This window comes from Puma concolor, chromosome A3 (genome assembly GCF_028749965.1).
Source record: "Puma concolor isolate L17-30 chromosome A3, mPumCon1.1.hap2, whole genome shotgun sequence".
Classification (NCBI taxonomy): Eukaryota; Metazoa; Chordata; class Mammalia; order Carnivora; family Felidae; genus Puma; species Puma concolor.
The window spans coordinates 124,763,383-124,784,601 of NC_141669.1; the positions used below are offsets into that span (position 1 = coordinate 124,763,383).

At 48.7% G+C, this 21,219-nt stretch overlaps 1 protein-coding gene across 9 annotated transcripts in view; it reads left to right on the top strand.

Annotated features, from left to right (window-relative positions):
- The window catches only part of TOX2 (TOX high mobility group box family member 2), a 135,466-nt gene that overhangs the window by 36,884 nt on the left and 77,363 nt on the right, over positions 1–21,219 (top strand). For 7 of the 9 annotated variants that reach the window (XM_086702269.1, XM_086702272.1, XM_086702268.1 and 4 more), the window contains exon 2: positions 14,976–15,041. The exons of 1 other annotated variant lie outside the window; for it this stretch is intronic. In XM_086702269.1, the coding sequence (XP_086558395.1) occupies positions 14,976–15,041 (66 nt within the window). Of the gene's footprint in view, positions 1–14,367; positions 14,510–14,975; positions 15,042–21,219 lie in introns of those variants that run through there. One more of the 9 variants, XM_086702271.1, reaches the window with a different exon arrangement.

Sequence of the window (21,219 nt, forward strand, 5' to 3'; positions counted from 1 at the left end):
TGCCATTTTCTAGCTGTGTGACCTTTGTTGCTTAAATTTTACCATTAATTTTCTCCTCTGTAAAGTGGGATAATATCTCCCTCATAAGCTTGAGTGAAATATCGTATGGCAAGGCATGTCACATGGCACCTGACATATTGTGAGTGCCCTCTTTCACCATACATTTTCTTTTTTATTTTAATGTTTATTTATTTATTTTTGAGAGAGAGAGAGAGAGAGCCCAAGCTGGGGAGGGACAGAGGGGGGGGGGGGACACAGAATCTGAACCAGACTGTAGGCTCTGAGTTGTTAGCACAGAGCCTGATGCGGGGCTCGAACTCACAAACCATGAGATCATGACCTGAGCTGAAGTCGGATGCTTAACTGACTAAGCCACCCAAGCATCCCCATCATACATTTTCGTACAGAGTTGGGTCTGATTCTGCACTTTCTCTTCTGTTGCACTGATTTAAAGTTCTCCTTTGGCATCATTATCATTCTCCTTTGGTTGTTGCTTCACAGAAAGTTTTAGTCTCCTGCCAAACGAGGCCCCCGTCCACTACTCTTCATTTAGGAATATTGCTGCAAACTCTCCCTGTTTTTTTCAGTGAATGCTGATTCCTCCTGCCCCCTCTGCACTGCAGCCCACCTCAGTGATTTATAGACACCCTCCCGCCTCCCATCATTCATGCCTTGCCTTTGCTCCCTGTGGTCCCTCTGTCTGATAGGTGTGTGTCAGCTGCTCTCACCTGGCCTGTTTCAATCTAGTGCCTTGTCACCCCCACTCCCCCATCATCAGTGCTGGTGCCTGCACTCCCTATGGACCCCAAGCATCCCCAGGGATCATTTTTGTGACTAGTCCTCAGAGCCTGGCACATGGTCAGGTACGTCATAGGTACTCAGATCAGGGATTGGGGAAGGCAGGATAATCCCCATGACCTTCAGCTTTGAGGACAACCGGGCTAACTCTGGCTTCTTTTGGAGGCACAGGCTCAGGGGACCTAGTAACGTAGTGGTTGTAACCCTCAGCATGCTGTTGCCGATAACTGTAGGCCATCTACTAGCTCTGGCCTCAGGTTTCTCCATGGGATAAGGAGAAGGTCTCTGAGGCCCTTGATTTATCTTAAACTGGGTGGCTATAAAGTGATGATGAATTAGAAGAACTCACTGGCATATGCTGTGCCTTGGAGTTTGGGTTGCTCTCTCTTTCTGTTTTCTGGGGAGAAAAGGTCTGTTAGGACACAGGTTCCTCCATTTCCCTCCTGGCCTCTGTGCTTCAGGGACCTCAGGAGAGCCCAGACTTGGTGTGTAAGGGTTCAGTTGTCAAGAACAGAGGGATGGGGGTGGGAATGCAGCCTTCTAGGGCACCTCGGTGTGCCCTCACGCGGCCAGGCTGCCCTCCCAATCTGCCAGCTCCAGTCCTGTTTTATGGGGGAGAAGCCTGAGGTTCTGACAGGTGAGGTCCTTCCCTTGGCCACAGGGCCACTTGGCTGAGTGCGAGCCTGGGAGTGAGTGAACTCAGGGCTGCAGGCTTCCAGAGCTGCACCGCACCAGTGTTCTCAGCTCCCAAGTCCAAAGGCTGGTTTTAAGACGGCCCTTAAAAAATGAAGCAGCAGTGTTTACAAATATCATTTCCTGTGTTATCTGGTACTGACAGAAGGAAGTGAACTTGGTACTTTGTCTGTGTTAGGTTTTGGGGTTAGATGCATAAATGCCAAGTTCAGGTGACCTAGAAAACCTTTCTAGGTCAAATTACTATTTCAAAAGATTTTTTTTTTCTTTTCTTCCTTTTTTTTTTAACCGTCCCACGATTCGACGCTGTCGTTGAGACATATTTCCCCTCCAACAATGCAAGCCCTTTGTGGCATGATTGAGGGCTTGTTTTGTAGAGCCAGGGAGAAAATATCTCCCAAATCATCTGCTGCTCATTGTCTCAGGCACTTGCTCGCCCCACCCCCCACTCCATGCCCCAGTCCCACCCAACACACGCTCATGTGGCCTCTGGTTAATTGTCTTTGGCAAGGATCAGTTTTGGGACTTGTTCCCAACTGCTCGGAGGAAAGATAATTGTCAAGCACGAATACTGGCAGTACTGGCAACCTGAGGCTCTAGACCGCTGACCGCAACCCAGCCTCTGGGGAGGAGACTGGGATTGGCCAGCTCTGCCCTTGCAGCATAGCAGGGCAACACCACAAAAGTGGAGCAGCCTAACTGTTAGAGCATCGGCCCTGGAGGTGGACTTTCTGGGTTTGAGTCCTGATTCTACCACCTACCAGCTGTATGGCCTAGGGCAAGCCACTTACCCTCACTGAACCTCAGTTATCTCATCTGTAAAATGGGAGCCTTGAGAAGATGGTGTGAGTCAAAATTTACAAATCAATTAAAGGAGTGCCTGGCTTCTGCAAGCACTGTGTAAATGTTGCACAAATTAGTTAAAATAAATAAGTGCTCTCTTTTAAAAAAATTTTTTTTAATGTTTATTTTTGACAGAGAGAGAGACAGAGCATGAGTGGGGGGGGGGGGGCACAGAGAGAGAGGGAGACAGAATCTGAAGCAGGCTCCAGGCTCCGAGCTGTCAGCACAGAGCCTGACGTGGGGCTTGAACTTACAGACCGTGAGATCATGACATGAGCCAAAGTGGGATACTCAACCGACTGAGCCACCCAGGTACCCCAATAAATAAATGCTCTTAGCGGTAGCAGACATTATCGTAAGTCACCCATGTCCCTCCTCAACTGAAACACTCATTCTGCTGGCTGTTGAGAGTGGTGGCTGCTGTCGCCTCTCTGGGTATTGCCTTTGTGGAAGGAGGGGGCCTTTCCCAAGCTTCTCCCCCTCCCCTGGGGCAGCCTGAGTCCCGAGGGTGCCTTTATCACAGTTCAACTTGTCCCTTTGCCCAGTCCTGCCTCCCTGCCTTTCCTGTGGTGCCCCCAGTGAAACTCCTACCTTCACTCTCAAGGTCTATTCCCAGGACCTAAAACCACAGGTAGCCACCAGATGTTGAATGGATCTTGACATCCATTTTAAAACACATTTATATCACTTGCTTGCATTTCCAGAAGGTCTTTGAGGAGCAGCCTTGGGGTTTCTGCACCATCCCTGTCCCCCCACATCTCTGTGTGCACCATTGACCTGCCTTGGCAAACTTCCCCTGCTCTGTAGGGTCCTGGTGGAACGTTTGAAGGTAGGTTGGTGATTTCAGGACCCTCTTCTGGCAGAAGAGGAAGGTCTAACTCCGGGATAAACCACCAAAGTTAAGACCAACCAAACTGCTTAAGGGACCCACAGAACCTCACCCATTCAAACCCTTTATGTACAAAAAAGGAAAGTGAGGCTCAGAGAGAGGAAGGTATTGTTGGAAGCCACACAGCGAACAGGTGCCTCTCCTTTTCCCCCCAGAGGAGATAGTGCTTTGGGAAAAAGTGGGACAGGCTGGTCTTAGGAGTCAGACATGAAATAGTCGAGTATGGTGTTATGGTCCAATAAATGCTTTCATGGTGCCCCAAGCAGAGGGCAGCCAGTCTCTTTGGGGGCTTCCTGGACAGGGCAGCATGGAGTGAGTGGGAGTTAACTGCAAAGAAAGGGAAGGGAAGAGAGGTTTGGGGCTGGGGTGGGGGGAGTGCAGAGCCTGGGTGTGTGTGTGAGAGACCTCCTGGAAAGGCAGAGCAGGGGAGGAGCCCCAATGAGGGCCGGGAGGCCACCAGCATGTTTGGGTTGGCAGGGGGCAGGTTTTCAAGTGCTTTCAAAGACTTTGCCCCAGTGGGGAGGATGGGACTTGAAGGAGAGGGTCCTGGGCAGAACCAGACAGGGGCCTTATCTTTCCTGACCTCCTCACTGCCAGCTCAGGTCGCTGCTCAGGGAATAGTTACAGAAGAAATGAGTGAGCGGATGAGGGAAGGGAAGATTGTGCTGGAGAAAGATGGCTCCACTGCAGCGTGGGCAGGGCTGAGCGGAGGCTTTGAAGACACCAGCTCTGGGTTGGGGAGGGCATGCGGCTCCGAGCTGGGAGTTCAGGTCCCTGTCTTCCCTCCTCCCACCCCAGAGAGGCCCACTGGCGCCAGCTGAGAGGAGACTGTGGGCACACGAGGGGTGCAGGTGGGACCAGCTGAGAACACGCACGCCGGCATCTCCTGCCACAGAAGCCCGGTGGGAGGCCCTCCAAGTCTGAGCCAGATCTGATGGGGTCCTTGCCCTGCCCTTGGACAGCCTTTTCTGACCACACCCTGACCCACTTCCCAGCCTGCTCTCTCCAGCCACAGGCAGCGTCTGCAGTCCCCTCGGAAACATTCCCCCTCTCAGCGGCCAAATGAAAATGTTTGTTGAAAACAACATGTGCATAATTAAAGCTTAATGAGCGCTTGTCTGTTTGGAATGTGCAATTAGATTTATAATCGGGGATGGGAGCGAGCTCCAAATGGCTTTAAATGGAGCCGAGAGAGAGGATAATTTTTGCCATAAATCTGCGGTAGCGCGGATGGTGTGTAAGCCACCACCGGCCCCCCAGGCAGCCATGCTGTGCCCGCTGGGCTGCCCTGTCCATCCGGCTCTCCTGGCAGCTGCAGCTGGCCGATGGCCTGTGTGGGACTCACCAGGGGTCTTGAGGTGGTTCTGCTCCGGGCTGGAGCGGGAGCTCCCGTGTGTCTTCCTGCCTGCAGTCTCTGAGCACTGTGATCAGAGCTGACTGTGCAGAGAGGAGGGTTGGTGCCGAGTCCAGCTGCCCCGGTCTGTGAGGGCTTGGCCGAGCAAGGAATGCTGCACCCCCACCACATCACCCCTGGGCTGGGGGGTTGCCCCATGTTTTATTCTCTGCTGTAACCCAGTACCTAGAACTCAAGCAAAATATGAGTGGTGTGCCTCTGTCCCAAACTCTTGCCTTACATCACTCTCTGTGGGCCTCAGTTTCCCCATATCTATCACAGAGAATTCAGCTATTGGTGATGTGGACTCTTCTATCCCCAAGGTTCTGGGTCTACAGCAGAGAGTGGCTGCATCTCAAGCAGTGCTGTCCCGCAGAAATGTCATGCAAACCACATTTGTAATTTTAATTCTCTAGTAGCTACATTGAAAAAAGGAAAAACGGGGGATGCCTGGGTGGCTCAGTCAGTTAAGTATCCAGCTTCAGCTCAGGTTATGATCTCATGGTTGGTGAGTTCAAGCCCTGCATCAGACTGTCTACTGTCAGCGTGGAGCCTACTTCAGATCCTCTGTCCCCCTCTCTCTGCCTCTCTCTCTCTCTCTCTCTCAAAAATAAATAAACATATAAAAAGAGTAAAGAGAAACAGGTAAAATCAATTTTAACAATATATTTTAGGTAGCTTCATATATCCAGAGTGTTATCATTTCAGCACGTAATCGATAGAAACATATTGATGAGGCATTTTACATTCTTTTGTTGTTGTTCTAAATCTTTGAGACTGGTGTGTATTTTATACTAACACACATCTTAATTTGGACTAGCTGTGTTCCAAGTGCTCAGGGGCCGAATGTGGCTGGTGGCCACCATACTGGACAGCACAGGTCTAGATGGAGAATGGCTGGAGCCAGTTGAGAAGGGTCTGCTTCTCCATCTGTAAAATGGGGACACTGACTTCTATCTCCCAGAGGTGGCAGGTGCTGGGTAACCCCACCACTGGAGTTGTAGTGATCACTGTCTTTTTATGCTACCTCTCGGTGTATATTATGACTGAAACAGGAAGCACCATCCACGCCAACTCTTGTCAGCAGTGGGGAGGAGGGGCCTGCAGTAGCCACAGCACTGGGCTTGCTCACAAGCCTGCTCCCAGCCCCACTGGGCATTGTTTCCCCTTACTGGTAGATGAGGCCCCAGGCCCAGAGTTGTGCTCTGGTTCACCCAGCTGGGAAACGGTGGGGCTGGGAAGCCAATATAGGCTTTTAGGGGATCAGCAGCCTGGACTACAGACTCAGCTCTGCCATATCCTGGCCGTGTGGCCTTGGGCAGATCCCCTAACCTCTCAGCCAGTCATAGTGCTGGATTTCTCAGTGGGCAGAATAGGAATGTGCACTATGCCCAGCAATGTAGGTACACCAATAAGGAGAAAAACTTTTTTTGGAGAGAAATGATACTTGATATTTAGAAACAAAGCATGAAAGTCATCATCATGGAAAAGAATCAGCTCTCAGACTCTCTTAGAGATTTTAGTTTACAAATTTTATTTCAAATTATGTATGGCAGGTAGAGGCATTAGGGGGCTTTCCCATGTTTAAGACCTCAGAGGTTTGCATGTAGCCCCACTGTTTCCTCACCTATGGAATAGAGGTAGTTACAACGGCCTCCCAGGGTTGTTCTGAGGATTAAATATAAGTAATAGCTGACAATTATTGAGTTCTATCTGTGTACCGGGCAATGTTCTGAGTACTTTTGTATATTGACTTATTCAATCAAAATGATAGTCATACCCATTTTCCAGATGAGGAAACTGAGACACAGTAACTTAGTTAAAAAGTCACATAGCTTGAAGAGCAAGGCTGAGATTTGGACCTGGGCAGCCTGGCACCAGGGCCCATGTTTGTAACCACAACACTATCATGCTTCTCTAAGTGCATTTGCGCCTGAGGCTCTATCGCTGGCCCCCTTCCATCTGCCCTGTGCCTCTCTGCCCCTCCCTCCTGTCTCCCTGGTCCTGATGTGCATCTCTCTGTGATTCTGCCACGTAAAACCGCACTCTCGGCAGGCCCAGGGTGCAGCTGCCGCAGTCGCTGCCTCTAGCTTTTGAGCCGTGTTTTATCTGTGTAGAAGGAGTGTTCTCACGGCCCGACGTGGGGGCAGGCAGGTGCAGTGTAAGCTGCTTTGATTGTTTCCTCTTTAGATCTCTGTGAGGTGCATCTCTCCGTGTCTGCTACGGGCTGTGCTGGGGGCTGTGCATCCTTGGTCTTTGATCTGTGTCTCTGTGTGGGAGTGGGGAGCAGGGGGAAGAACTTCTATAGAACAACTGTTGCTTTGGTACCTGGAGTCAAGGCCAGGTTCAGAACTGGCTGGGTGGGTTTGGGCAAGCTCTCCAGCCACCCTGAGCCCCTGCCTTGGTCATCTCTATGACAGGGCTGGTCATGCAGCCCTGGCATTTCTGGGAGGGTTCCAGCGATGACCAGGCACAGCTCTCAAACGAGGTCTGGTAGGTGCTCACGGGCCTGAGCTCGCAGCAGCTTCGGATGCCGTGTTCCCTGCTCTTTGCCTCGCCAGCTCCTGTGTGTCATCTGTCATGGAGCTTCCAAGTTACCTTTTAAGGACGCCTCTCTTGAGAGGCCTTCTTCCTTGCTTCCACTCCCCTGTGATAACCTTATCCTGCCATTGTCACATTCATCAAAGAAGAAGCCATTACTTGATATCTGGAGTGCTGAAAACTCATTGCCGTACTTTGCAATGTTAGTCTCTCCAAATCAAGCATGAGCTGAGCTTTGTAGGGCTCCGGGGAAGCACAGAGTCCTAGAGTAGAGGGACTTTCATAAGCAGGAGGTTCTGGGACTAGCTGAGCCCCAGAGGTGGACGTGTGGCTATTGGAGTAAGACTGGCATTGATTGCTTGACTTCCAGAGGCTGGGTGAATGAGAAGCTGTCACTGACCAATTGGGACAGGCTTCAAACAAGTTTGTATAGTTACTTATTCCCATCTTAGGACCAGAACCGCCTGTCTTTGTCACATTTGGAGAGTGGGAACATTTTATTCTTTGAAACTTCTCCATAGAACTGGGGACTCCTTGAGGGCAGGGACTGTGTCAGAATCATTCCTGGGTGCCTTGTGTGTCACTACTATGTTGGGCACATAGTATACACTCTCTAGACGTTCAATAGACAGCAGTTGCCTTTTCTGTAACCTCAGAATCCCTTTGCTTTTGCATTTCTGTGCCTTGTGACAAGTTTTATTTATTGTAAATACTCAGTGGTTGGGAGTTCATTACTTGGTACATTCTGGGTGCTTTAAATATATGATATACAAGGGCATGGACTAATTTCATTTTGCTTCTGCGTATTTAAATTAGATCCTAGACCCAGGACAGAAAATAAGAGTGAATGAGGGGAAGACATGGGAGGGTGGGGTCGAGGTGAATGAGTTGACCTTGAACAGGATGGAGATACTTCACCTTTTCAGACAGAAAGGAAGGAGGTCAGGATGGGCGAGCTGTCAACAGTGTCAGGGAGGGGAGAGATTTGAAGGGGTAGCTAACAGCCTCAGTGACATAGGAGACATGGTCCTGTACTAGACGGAGGGGGTTGTGGCTGACATAGGGATAGGAGTTTAGCACATAATAGCAATGATAGTTTAAATCCAAGGTCACACACAACTGGTTACTGGTGGAAGTAAAACTCCAATTCAGGAATCCATGCTGTTGCCCAGTGTGCCACACTACATGTAGAAGTTGAATTAAGACCAGAGCAACTTGGGATGGAGGCTTTACGGTTGGGCCCAAGAATGCAAGTCTACAGAAGCAAGCAAGGCCACTAAGGGTGGAGCGCACAGCCAGAAACAAAAGACCTAGGGAGAGTTGGATTTCAGTGGGTAGAGAAGGGGAGGAGGGGGATGCTCCACACTGTCTATGGGACAATGTGTGTAAAGTCAGGGGCTCTGGAGGTTCCTGCAACCTTTAGGGAACACTGTGGGAGCTGAGGCTCAGGGGCAGTTGTCATGGAGGGTCCTGTATGGCACAGCTAATGATGTGGTGTCACTGCAGGGTTTTAATCTGAGCACCGAAGTGATCACTAGTGATAGCCAGGGTGGAGGGTGGATTGGGAGTGGGAGTAGCTGAGCACAAAGACACTGTGGGTGTTTGGATTAGGGAAACATAGGAGTGACAGGGTCTAGAGTCATCCTGGAGGTACTGCCTGTGTCCTATGCAGAGGGTGACATCTTCTCTCATGGTGGCAGACCACTTGGAGAAAGAGCAGGTTCATACCCGTGTCATGAGTTCAGTGTGGGGTGTGTGGAATTTGAGATGCTCATGGACCAGATGTCCAGAGGGAGATTGTATGTCAGAATCTGGAGGTAACTTGGCTGAAGATAAGCATTTGAGAGTCAGTGCTGTGTTATAACCCTAAGAAGCCATGACATTGTCCGGGGAAAGTGTGGCTCCAGTGAGAAGGAAATACCAGATACAGTTATCCACCCACGTATCCATCTCACTCACCCATTCAACCCATTCCATCAAACCGGGCATCCCACCCATCTCTCTGTCTCACCCACCATTCCAAGAATCTCCTCATACACCTACCTCTTCATTCTCTCCCCAGCATCCCATCTCATCCCAAATTCCACGCATCCATCCATCTTTCCTACCCTCCCGCATGTCCTGTCTTCTAAATCTGCTATCTAGTCACTGAGTCATCTGTTTATCCACCTTCTGGCCCATCAATTCCATTCATTCCTCCAAACCACTTATTTTCTCTACGCACCTGTCATCCATCTATCCATCAATCCCTTCCTCCTACCGACCCACCTATATACCTACCCACCATCCACCCACTCATTTTACCCATTACAACTATTTCCTTCTTTATTCACTATGTCAACCACCAGCCACATGTGACTTTTGAACACTTGAAGTGTGACTAAGTCTAAACTGAGAGGTGCTATAATGTAAAATACACACCAGATTTCAAAGACAGTACCAAAAAAAAAAAAAAAAAAAGACTGTGCACCATCTCATTCACAATTTTTCTGTTGATCACACGTTGTAATCATAGTCTGGTAAAAATATTGGGTTAAATAAACATGTCATTAAAATTAATTTCCCTTGTTTGTATTTGCTTTTTTAACTGTGACCACTAGAAAATTTAAAATGATATAATGTAACTTGCATTTGTGACTTGCATTATATTCCTATTAGACTGTGCTGATCTATACTATCTATCAGCCATCCATCCATCCATCCATCCATCCATCCATCCATCCATCCATCCATCCATCTTATCCTTCACTCCCTCACTTCTCCCATCCATTTATCCATCCAGTTATCTCATTTGTCCATCCCACAGGTATTTAATTTACAGCTAATATGAATCAGTGACTCTGTGGGTCATAGGAATGAGGAAACTGAGGCACAGAGCAGCTAGGGCACTTGCTCAGGGTAGTGCTGATGGAGCTGGCATCATCTGACTCTAAGATCAGGGCTCCCACCTTTCACCTTGGCTGCCTATTTGCTAAGTGTCCTTAAAGATAAAAATGGGATCTAGGTTGGGAGAGCTGTTGAATAGGAGCCCAGGAACCCCTCTTACCCAGGGACCACATGGCGTGGGGGGAGATACAGACTCTTTAGAAGCCTCTGTGAGCAGAGTCCCTGGTGGCCGTCATGAAAGGGTTATCCCCACACATTCGATATTTGCAAAAATGTGGGTCCTTTCAGATTCCAAAACTCATTTCCATGACAAAACTCTTGGGAAGAGAAGATGAAGGTCTGGCTTTTGCAGAACAATCTTCCAGCTGTAATGAGGACTGAAGATGGCGATGGGAAAAGGAATTATAATTAGAGTATGAAATGGGGAAAATTAATCTATTCCAGTCAGTGGTGAGAGGATGTTCTCCTGGCGTTTCGTGGAAATTCTTAGGCCCTTGTTTCCCCTGCATTCTCCCACTCCCCGATTTTAAAGCATACAGGAGGCTGTGTCGTGTGAAAAAAATATTTTTGGCTGAGGGACTGATAGACTGTGAAATATGCACAGAATTTAAGTTCTTGTGTATCTTTGCTTTGTGTATGTGTCTACATGCTTATGCCTTATATGTTTGTGTGCACATTTATGTGAGTTCTATTTATACAGCTGCAGGTGAATGTATATTTATACACATCTGGGCACCGTTTCTTGTCCGTGTGTGCATCCTGTGGGCATTGTGGTTCAGTCATGTAAAGAGTCCCATGCTTGTGCCGTAGACGCCTCTGTGTTGGTTTGTGTTACCCATGGATGTGGTACGTGTGTGACTAAGTGCATTCTTGAATGCTGTGTTGTGTGTGACATGGTTCCCCCACTGGTTTGTGGTGTGTATGTGGTCACCATGCTTGGGCACGCTGCGTCCATTGTGTTCACTTGTGTCCACATACACACTCAGCATTTGCTGTGTGGTGGCTGTCGATGTGGGCATTCATGATCTTGTGCACACAGAGGAGGAAGTAGCCCTGCTTTGCCCTTTGACTTCTCCCCTTGGCTTACAGGTTCTTTCCCCCAGAAAGCAACCTCCCCAAAAGGGCTGAGGAGGTAAGCCCCAGGCCATAGGACCTTGAGGGCCAAGCCAGAGGAAGCCTGGGACCCTCGGGACCATCCTCTCTCCTTCCTCCTCCTTGCAAGAAGTCTGGCATGGTGGAACACTGGATGGCAGGGGGGGAGCAGAGGACAGACGCCCCCACCCCACCACCACCTCGGGTTCTTGGCTGCTCAGTAGCCAGGTCCCAAGCACTGTGTGCTCCCGGTGGACCCTGCCAGACACCTGGGAGTAACCAGAGGCTGACCCAGGCCCTGCCTTGGGAACCTCTGCCAACTTCTCAGGTCCCTTGAAAGCAAGAAGCAAGCTTTACTTTGGTGTGGGGCAGCTCTTTCTTGGGTGAATAAACAAGTGAATGAATAAACCCCTAGAGGCAGGCTCTGGTGACCTCATGTGGTCCATGGGCCAACCCCCTTGCATCCTCCAGCATACACTCATCAAAATCCAGGGTTTTCTCTCCTCATGTCCCCAGAGCCATCCCCCACGGCTCACTGCAGATAATGCCTCCCTCCCTGAACCACTAACACATGCTTATTGTGTGCCACCTAGTATGTGCCAGGCCCAGGCTAATGATTGGTTCCATAGTGGGGTGCAGCAAAGCCTCGATCCCCCCTCTTGAGGAGCTTCCAGCCTAGTGGGAGAAACCAAACCAAAGAAGCAGACAAGAAGCTGTGAAGAAGCTGTCAAGAAGCTGTGAAGCCCAGCTTGTCACTAAGTGTGCAATTTTGAGGCAGCTGCTAATCCTTCCAACCTGTTTCCTTGGTTTTAAACAGGGAAAATAATACCTGCTTTCACTGGGTTTTTCTGAGGATGAAATAAGATCTTTTATGGAAAGTATTTTGCTCAGTGCCAAGCATATTCATTCATTAACCAAATATTTGTTGAGCGCCTGTTGTGTGCATTGGGGAGAGCAGACGTGTTCCTCCTTTTGTGGTGATTCCGTTGTAGTCAGCAGTTAATAACTGGGCTGTTTCTCGGGCTTTGGGGGGACAGCTTTCCCTTGCTTCTTTGATACATGTTCCTGTATTTTTAACCTCTGCCATACTGTTTGATTACTGTTGCTTTATCAATATTTCAGATATCTGATTAAACTCTAGTCCCCCTCCATTTCTAGTCATTCTTTCTTTTAGGACATACTTATAAATTACGTGTGGTTTTGAAAAACGTTCTACTTTTATAAAAGTAACAAATGGCCATGGTGACACATCAGAAAGTACCCAAGAGCTTAGTCCCTTCTGATGCCAGCCTGTTCCAGGTGCTTGGGGGTTTGGAGATGACTGGACACAGTTCTAGCCTCCATGCTGCTCCCACTCTGGGGCGGAAGACAGATGTGGAGATAATCTGTATTGTAAGAGAGACAGCCAGAGGAGGCGAGAGCATGGCAGGCCTCCTGAGGAGGTGATTTCTGAGCAGGGCCTTGAAGTGTGAGCTCAAGGTGCAATGTGGTGGATGGAGCCCTGCATTTGGGGCTCTAGGCATGCTGCAGCCTTTTCTTTTGTTAATCCTGCAGTCACTGAGGGACTCTGCCCATCCCTATGCCGGGAAGACATTTGGGAATAGCCATCAATCCTACTGCCTTGATGGGGAGACTGCACTAGGAAAAGACAATATGAATGGTGCAGTGGTTGCTTCATTCATTCATTCATTCATTCATTCATTCAACAAGCAATAATTTACTTTCTGCTTTGTGCCAGGCACTATTCTAGGTGCTTAGGAGGTAGCAAGACTAAAGTCCCTGACCTTTGAAAGCCTCAGTTTTAATAGGGGGAATCTACTATAAGCCACGAGCATGGTAAATAAGTAAATGATATAGAACGCTAGAAAGTAAAAGGGTCTATGGAGCAAAGAATGAGGTAGAGCAGGGCAAGGGAATCGGGAAGGATAGTGGTGGTGGGCTCGCAGGACCCACACAGGTAGGAGGCTGGCATCAGAGCCAGTTGTTGAGGAAAGCCTCTCTGAGTGACAAGGGTCCAGATGTCTTGTGCATGATTGTGGGAGGGTCGATTTTTACAGTCTCCATGAAGGTGCTTGGCGATGCCTATCAAAATTACAAATGCACACACAGTTGGACCTGTTATTATTATTCAAACTAATCCTACAGATAAACTCACACCCATGCGAAATGATTCGTGAGCGCACTGCTGGAACAGGGAAAGACTAGAAACAGCTCAATTGCCCGTGAGCTCACCTAGTTAAATATATCTGTTATATCCATACTATGGAATACTAGGTGCCAGAAGACAGAATTATGTTCTGATATAAACAAGTTCCCAAGATGTGTTGCTAGGATAAAAATGAGGTGCAAAACAGTGTGTGTAGTATGTTGCCATTTATGTGAAAGAAACTGCTCTAACATGTATATATGTGGACCATCTCTGAAAGGATATAAAGGAAGCTTGTAGGTACAGTGGTAGCCTCTGGAGAGGAGCGTTGGATGGCTGGGAGGTGGGGTGGGAAGCAGACTTTTCACTCTGTTGCTTTTTGTGCTTTGGAAATTTTGAACCATGTGAATATAACCTAATAAAACAATTAAATTTTCAATTAAAATAAAATGGCCAGCTGCCATTGGGGCCCCACCCAGAACACAGGATCCCTTTACCAGCCTGCACAGCAATCTCCCATCTGCTAGGAACATTGGCTGCAAATGGCTCACAACTGGCACAATTCTCTGGGGAACTGTCCTTGGCCAAATGGGGACTGCCCTGTTCAGAAGATTATGCCTTCCCCTGTCCCCTAAGGGCAGCCCACAGCCAGTGACTGACTTAACTCCGTGGTGCAATTCATGCCCCACAGCCCCCCCTGGGATCAGGCTACAGCAGGCCTCCAGCTGAGATTGTATCTTTGCTTAGGTACTTCCACTGCCCTGTCCTGCTTCCTTCCCTCCCTCATAGTTTCCTAAAGAGCACTTCTCAAAAATCACATGCATTTGAATCCTGGTCTTAGGCTCCAAATTTAGGGAACCTGATCCAAGACACCTATCTCAATGGAAGAGAACTTACTGGAAATGAGCTAAGTGCTCCACGTTTCCGTGAAGCACCCCATGGAGAGGAGACTACTGTCATTATCCTCATTAAACAGATGAGGGACCTCAGAAGTTCAGACCCCTACTCAAGATCACGCATCAGGGGAAACAGCCAGTGGCCCCAAAGCCCACACTTCTCCCACTATATCTTCCTCCTACTGCAGGGAGATCTTTCTGAATCCAGAGTTGGCAGCTTCTCAGAACACAGGATTGCAGTTTCTATGTGTGGTCTTTACCACAGTCCTCTCTGCCTGTGAACACGGGTGGCCTGAAGGGCAAATGTGAGGGGGGCAAAGCTTCTTAGGATGGTAAGACCTGGAGGGCATGTCTGGGGGAAGTGTCATGACCCCCAGGGCTCTGAAGACCTCAGTCCCTCTCCGTCATGTGGAATTCTAGCTCTAGCTGATAGTCTGATGTCATTTTGACCAAGAGAGATATTTGCATACTTCGAGGGAAGGGGAGCTCAGTATCTGACAAGGAACAGCTGCTGCATCTATGGACAGGGCAGAAGGGTTTTCCTCTCTTCATCCTAACTGTGATTAATGGTGCTAATCCAAGCCCACAGGGGCCACAGGACAGGGGCTGCTCGTTTCACCCCAGAGGGAATCCTGCTGAAATGGGATTTGAGCATCTTGGGCTGGAACTTTGCTTCTCTAGGCCCCACAGACAGACCTTGCCCCTCAGTGTATTCAGTCCCCTGACCTACTTGGGCTTCTCCAGGGGTCTTCTTGAAAACCTTACTCAGACCCGCTTCTCTCTCTTTCTCTGTTCCAGTTTGATGGTGACAGTGCCTACGTGGGGATGAGTGACGGGAACCCAGAGCTGCTATCGACCAGCCAGGTGGGTGCTCCACCCTCCCTGTGTGGGGGTCCAGCCTGGAGCTGGCTGGAGCTCAGCTGCTCCAGGGTGGGGCTGGGATGGTGCAGAGCAGCAGGGCATAGCCCACTACTGTCCTCTCTCACAATGATTAATATCAAGAGTCCCCTTAAAAGGGACAGTCCAACTGGGACTACAGTATTTTCTATAGATCACTGACCTGCCTACTGTTGGCTTAAAGTGAGCACCTTTGAAAACTTGGTAAAACTCAAAAGGTGTGACCCACATTCCCGGTGTACAGAGGAGAAATTTTCAGCTGTAGTGAGGCCTCTTGCCGCGACGCAGCACCCATGGGACATACACTGGCACGGAGGCACACACACCCATGAAAAGGCACACAGAGTTCTCCTGCCCACCTAGAGTTGTCTAGTGCCACTGGGGGGGATCGCGGGGTGTGGTACACAGGGAGGAGAGCAGAGGCTTCCTCCGCAGTCCTCCGTGCTCTTGAAGGAAACGGAGTCATCCTTAGGCAAGGCTGTCCTGGTCCCTAGCCCTCTGGGAGTCCCAGATGCCAGCTAGAATATGAATTTCCACTGAGTCTGGTCTCCAGAAGTTAAATTTTCTTTCATCCGGGAGCATCCTCATTGCAGCCTGGAATGAGGTTCTAACTGCAGCTGGGGAGGTTCTAACTGCAGGCTGAGATGCTGGGGAGGGTCCTCACTGCACACTGGGATACAGGGAGGGTCCTCACTACAGATTGGAATGTTGGGGGGGTGGTCCTCATTGTAGACTGGGATGCGAGGGAGGGTCCTCACTGCAGGCTGGGATGTTGGGGAGGGTCCTCACTGTAGGCTGGAGTACAGGGTAGGGTCCTCACTACAGATTAGAATGTTATGGGGGGGGTCCTCATTGTAAACTGGGATGCTAGGGTGGGTCCTCATTGCAGGCTGGGATACCAGGCAGGGTATTCACAGATTGGGATGCTGGGGAGGATCCTCACTACAGGCTGGGATGCTGGGGAGGGTCTTCATTGCAGAGTGGGATGCTGGGGTGGGTCCCCACTGCAGACTGGGATTCAGGGGAGGGTCCTCACTACAGACTGGGATAAGGGGAGGGTCTCACTGCAGACTGTAATGTTGGGGGGTTCTCATTGTAGACTGGGATGCTAGGGAGGGTCCTCACTGCAGGCTGGGACACCAGGCAGGGTATTCACTGCAAGATTGGATTCTGGGGAGGTCCTCACTGCAGGCTGGGATGCTGGGGAGGTTCCTCACTGCAGACTGGGATACAGGGGAGGGTCCTCACTGCAGACTGGGATGCTGGGGACCACATGAGCATCACAGTGCTGCTGCAGAGCTTTTCTATTGCACTGACTCGTGCCAACCTAAAAGACACTCTGCTGGGCAAGACTCCAGGTCCTGGAAATGCTCATTTTGGAAGAGACCACTGAAGTCATTTAATTGTCCATAATTAGCTTGGAAACGTGGTTGTCTCAAAAGAGCAGAGCTTCCTCCTGAACATCTTATCTGAGCCCTTTCACAGTGTTTCAGGTGCATCTTGCTAACACGCTGAGCCCTGGCTCTCAGAGCCATAGCATGGTGGGATCAGTGTGGCTTAAACCCTGATGGAGAGTGTTGGCGCTATACCCCCGTGAGAACGGAAGGTGGGGCTCCGTGTCTGCTCCAGGCTTGGGAGGGGAGTGCAGTCCTTTGGAGAGGAGACACAGGGCAAATTAGTGCCCCAACAAGCTGTTAACAGCTGCGCCCTCACCTGCCTACCCAGCATCTCATGGTTGCAAAACCTTTTCCTTGGTTATTTCACAACAGTCTTGAGAACGACTAGGTTGCCATTAATCCCATTTTATAGATGAGGAAGCTGAGCCTCAGGATATTGACTGGCTCATCCAGGGAGTGGGACAGCTGGGGCTCAAAGCTCCACACATCACTTTGCTGTGTCTGTGGAACACTCCGTTCCCACTCAACACCTGCCACCAACTTGCTTCAGCCTAAATGTCACTTTCTCAGAAAGCTGTTGGTGACCCTGAAATCCAGATTAGGTCCCATCCCCTTGATTCTCTCTCGTGGCACCATGTGCTGTTAATTCATAGCATTTGTCATTGTTTGTGATGGCCTGCTTATCTTATCTGTGTGACGACTTGGTAAACATCTGATTTCCACATTAGACTGTGCCCTCCGTAAGGGCAGGATCCAGTCTGTCGTTCACTGTTGTGTCCCCCAATGTGTTACAAAGCCTGGCACGTAGAAGGCACTCAGGAAAGGTTTGCGTAATGGGTAAATGTGGCCCCTTCTCTTTTCTGGACTTAAATTTCCCTGACAGTGAAATGAGGTAGTTGGATTCCCCAAGGATCCCTTTAAGTCTTGTGTGCTGTCACTCAGAGTCTCCTTAACTTAGCAGTTTATAAAGAAAACATCAGGATTCCCCGTGATTAACTAAGTACCCCTGGTGCCATGAGCCAACCTGGATGTGAACAGATTAGCAATTATAGTCTAGACTCTTACACTGTGCCAGTTGGCTTTTGCTGCATAAGAAACATGTCAAAACTGGGGTGCCTCCAGTTGAGCGTCCGACTTTGGCTCAGGTCATGATCTCGCAGTTCGTGGATTCAAGCCCCACGTCAGGCTCTGTGCTGACAGCTCAGAGCCTGGAGTCTGCTTCAGATTCTGTGTTTCCCTCTCTCTCTGCCCCTCCCCTGCTCATGCTCTATCTGTCTGTCTCTCTCTTTCTCTCTCAAAAATAAATAAACATTAAAAAAATTTTAAAAAAGAAGCATGTCAAAACTCAGCATCTTAAAATAACAAACATTTGTCTAGCTCATAGTTCCAGGAGTTGGCAGTTGGTTGGGTTCAGCTGGATGGCTCTTCCGGTCATGGCTAGGACCCATGTAAGTGGCAGCTGTAAGCCACCAGGTCAGCTGTGGGCTGGTTGGTATGGAGACTCACTTCTCTTCCACACCCCCTGGCAGGCTAGCCTGAGGTTATTCATGTGGTTGGAGAAGGGTTCCCAGAGCAGCAAGAGCAGAAGCTGCCAGACCTTTTGAGGTCTAGGCTTAGAACTGGCACATGACTACTTCTAGCACAGTCTATTGGTCAAAGCAAGTCAGAAAGCCAGTCTAGACTCAAGGAATGGTGAAATAGATCCCACCTGTTTGATGGGAGGAGCTGAAAAGTATCGTGGTCTTTTAACAAACTACCACCTACAGGGAACATGGTATGTTGTTCGTGCTGATTTTACTGGAGAACAGCAGTGGCTTGGTGGGGCTCCAGGACCCCTACTTCTTAATTTTTTCATCCAGTCTTTTCCCTGGAGTGCTTGCCTGAACCCACACACTCACATATGTACATGAACACCCTGTCATGGTGTGGTACTCACCAACTGCAGGAATTATATGGTCCTAGTCATGGGGGGACTGACATAAACATGTGGGCAAAATGAGGGTCTCCTCGCCAATAGCGGATTCAGAGTACAAACACTCTAAATGGCATAAAATGCATTTTATAAATACAGTTAAATGTAAGTTTCACCTATTCAGCAAATGTTTATTGGGCACTTATGTGCAAAGCTCTGGATATAGGCAGGAAGCCATTTCTGGGAGACGTTTGCTTTCTGAACGTACAATTTCGTCATGTTAAAAAACCTGCTCTTTAATGTAACCTTCTCCTGAAACACCATCTTCTTTATTTAGAAACTTGATTGGAGACACAGGTTCCTATGGGGTATATATCAGCCAGCTGTGCCCCCTTTAAAAATTTTCAAACCAGCTCTTAGGGGCTCGAAGTTTCTTTTGCAAATGCATCCTTTGTTGTTTAGTTTTTGCAAGTTTCCACAAAACTCCTGCCTGGCTGCCTTAGCTTTCATACAGTATCCCCTTTCCCCCTCCCTGGACCCTGTGTTTCTTTTGCACCAGACCTGCCTGGGTGGTCTGAGATTGAGATGCACTTCTCAGGCATGGCTCTGGCTCATCAGCAGCTTCTGGGAGGGGAAGGCCTGGTAGAGATCAGCTTTTCTCCCTGTTGAGAGCAGACCCTGGTCAGGAGTTACAAGGATAATGTTTCCTGGTTATGTGATGCTGGGAAGAGTCTCCCTCTTCCTGGGGTGAGGGTGAAGAGGAAAAGAACTGGGCCGTGGGCTCAGCAGACCTAGATTCAAAGCCAGCTCTTGGACATCCCAGCCAGATGCCCACTCTAACCCTATGCAAGCCGTGTCAGCTTTCTGTCAAATGGGAGAACTTCTGCCTCCGAGGGTGTTATAAGTACCTAGTGTGAGTGTTGTGGATTCCCGTCACCAGGCTGGGGCACCCCTCACCCAGCTGTTGTGAATGCTGGCTGGTAACTATTCACAGCTGCCCCTTCTCTGGAGAATTGGCCTCTGCCAGATGGAAACTGTGAACGGGGAGGGGTGTGGGGGATGGCCTAGAAGACCAGGAAGGTCCTTATCTCAAGCAGGGAGCAGTTTCTACAACTCCCCACGGACCTTCAGCTGGTATGGCCTCCTTGCCTAGCTCCTTCCCCTGCTCTGTCCTGCTTCCCTGCCGTCCCCTCTGAGTCACTTCTCAAAAGGAATGCCAGTGTCATAGGAATCCCCATCTCAGTCTCTACTTCAAGGGAATCTAACCTAAGATAGTATATAAACTACCAGTGTTTCATAAAACTAGCTGGGACTTATTTCCATGGTTTTCTTATCATAAATAATGCTTTGGTTACACAGACGAATCTCTGGTCACCTCTCATGCTCATTTATAGCTCTATGCCTTTGTATGCATGGATTCTGATAGGAATCTCCTAGCCATTTTCACCCAACAAATGCCTATTTGTTCTTCCAGGGGTGCTGAAAATGTCACCTCCTCAGTCCACCCTTCCTGGCTGTAGGTAGAATTTTCCACTCTCATGGCTGTAAATATGACTTCTGCTGAACATTTCTGACTTCATGCTAAGAATTATTGAAAGGACATTGTGTGTGTGTGTGTGTGTGTGTGTGTGTGAGACACAGAGAGAGAGAGAGAAAGAGAGGGAGGGAAAGGAGAGAGGAGAGAATTGGCACATGACTACATTCATCACATTCTGTTAGTCAAAGCAAGTCACTGGGCTTTGTTAGTGAGAAAGAGAGATTGATATTGAATAACATGATCAAATAGTGGTTTTAACAGCTCTCAATGGCAAGAGTGGATACAGAGAGACATGGGAGGGTAAATGAAGGATGGTGTTGTCCTCTTTGGTGGTAGAAGCAGAGGAGATGGAAATAAGTGGATGGATCTGGGATCTGTTTTGGAAATAAAGTTGGTACATCTTGACAATGGATGGATCTAGAGGGAGAGAGAAATGAAGGAGTAAAGGATGTCTCCCAGGCTTCTAGCATAGTGCACTTTCCAGATGGTGGTGTCATTTTTGTGAGTGGGAGAAGGCTTGGGGAGGTGCAGGTTTCACAAGGTCAGACTTGGACATGTTACTTTTGAGACACTCCTCCCAGGGGAGATGTCCAAGGCTGTGCAAGTCTGGAACTTCTAGGGAAGTGAACTTGGAAGTTCTTAGCCCATGGTGAGGATCAAATTTGCAAAGACAGAAAGAGAATAGTGAGAACCACAGAGAAGAGCAGAGGACCAATGAGTCTTAAATGTTGAGCTCCAATATTTGAAAGCAAAGCGGAGGAGAAGACTGTGAAATAGGTTGAGAAGTAGACCAGAGAAACAGGAGGAGAACATGGAGGCTTAGAAGCCTAGGGCACACACAGTGTTCTGAGATGGAGGTCAGGAATCTGGGGAAAAACGATGTTGGATCCACAGCTTCTTCCCTGTCAAAGGATAACTTTTAAATAAATCAAAGATTTATATGTACTCATGGAAACCAAAAAGCACCAGAAAAAAAGCCTTTAAGGTATACTTTACAGCTTTGGAGTGGGAAAGACATTTCTATGACTCAACGTCTTAGAAGAAAAGACTTCAATATTTGACCACAAATAAAAATGTGAAACAACTTTTGTATGGCTAAAAAAGTCAAAAGACAAATGAAAAATTGGGCAAAATTATTTTCAACTCACAATATAAATATATAGAGTTCCCAGGAATCAATTCAAAACCCTGGTAGAAAAACAAGGGGGAGATATGAACCAATAGTTTACAGAACAGGAAATGCAAATGGACCTTACATTTATGAAAAGATGCTAAAATTCGTAAGAGAAACAAAACTAC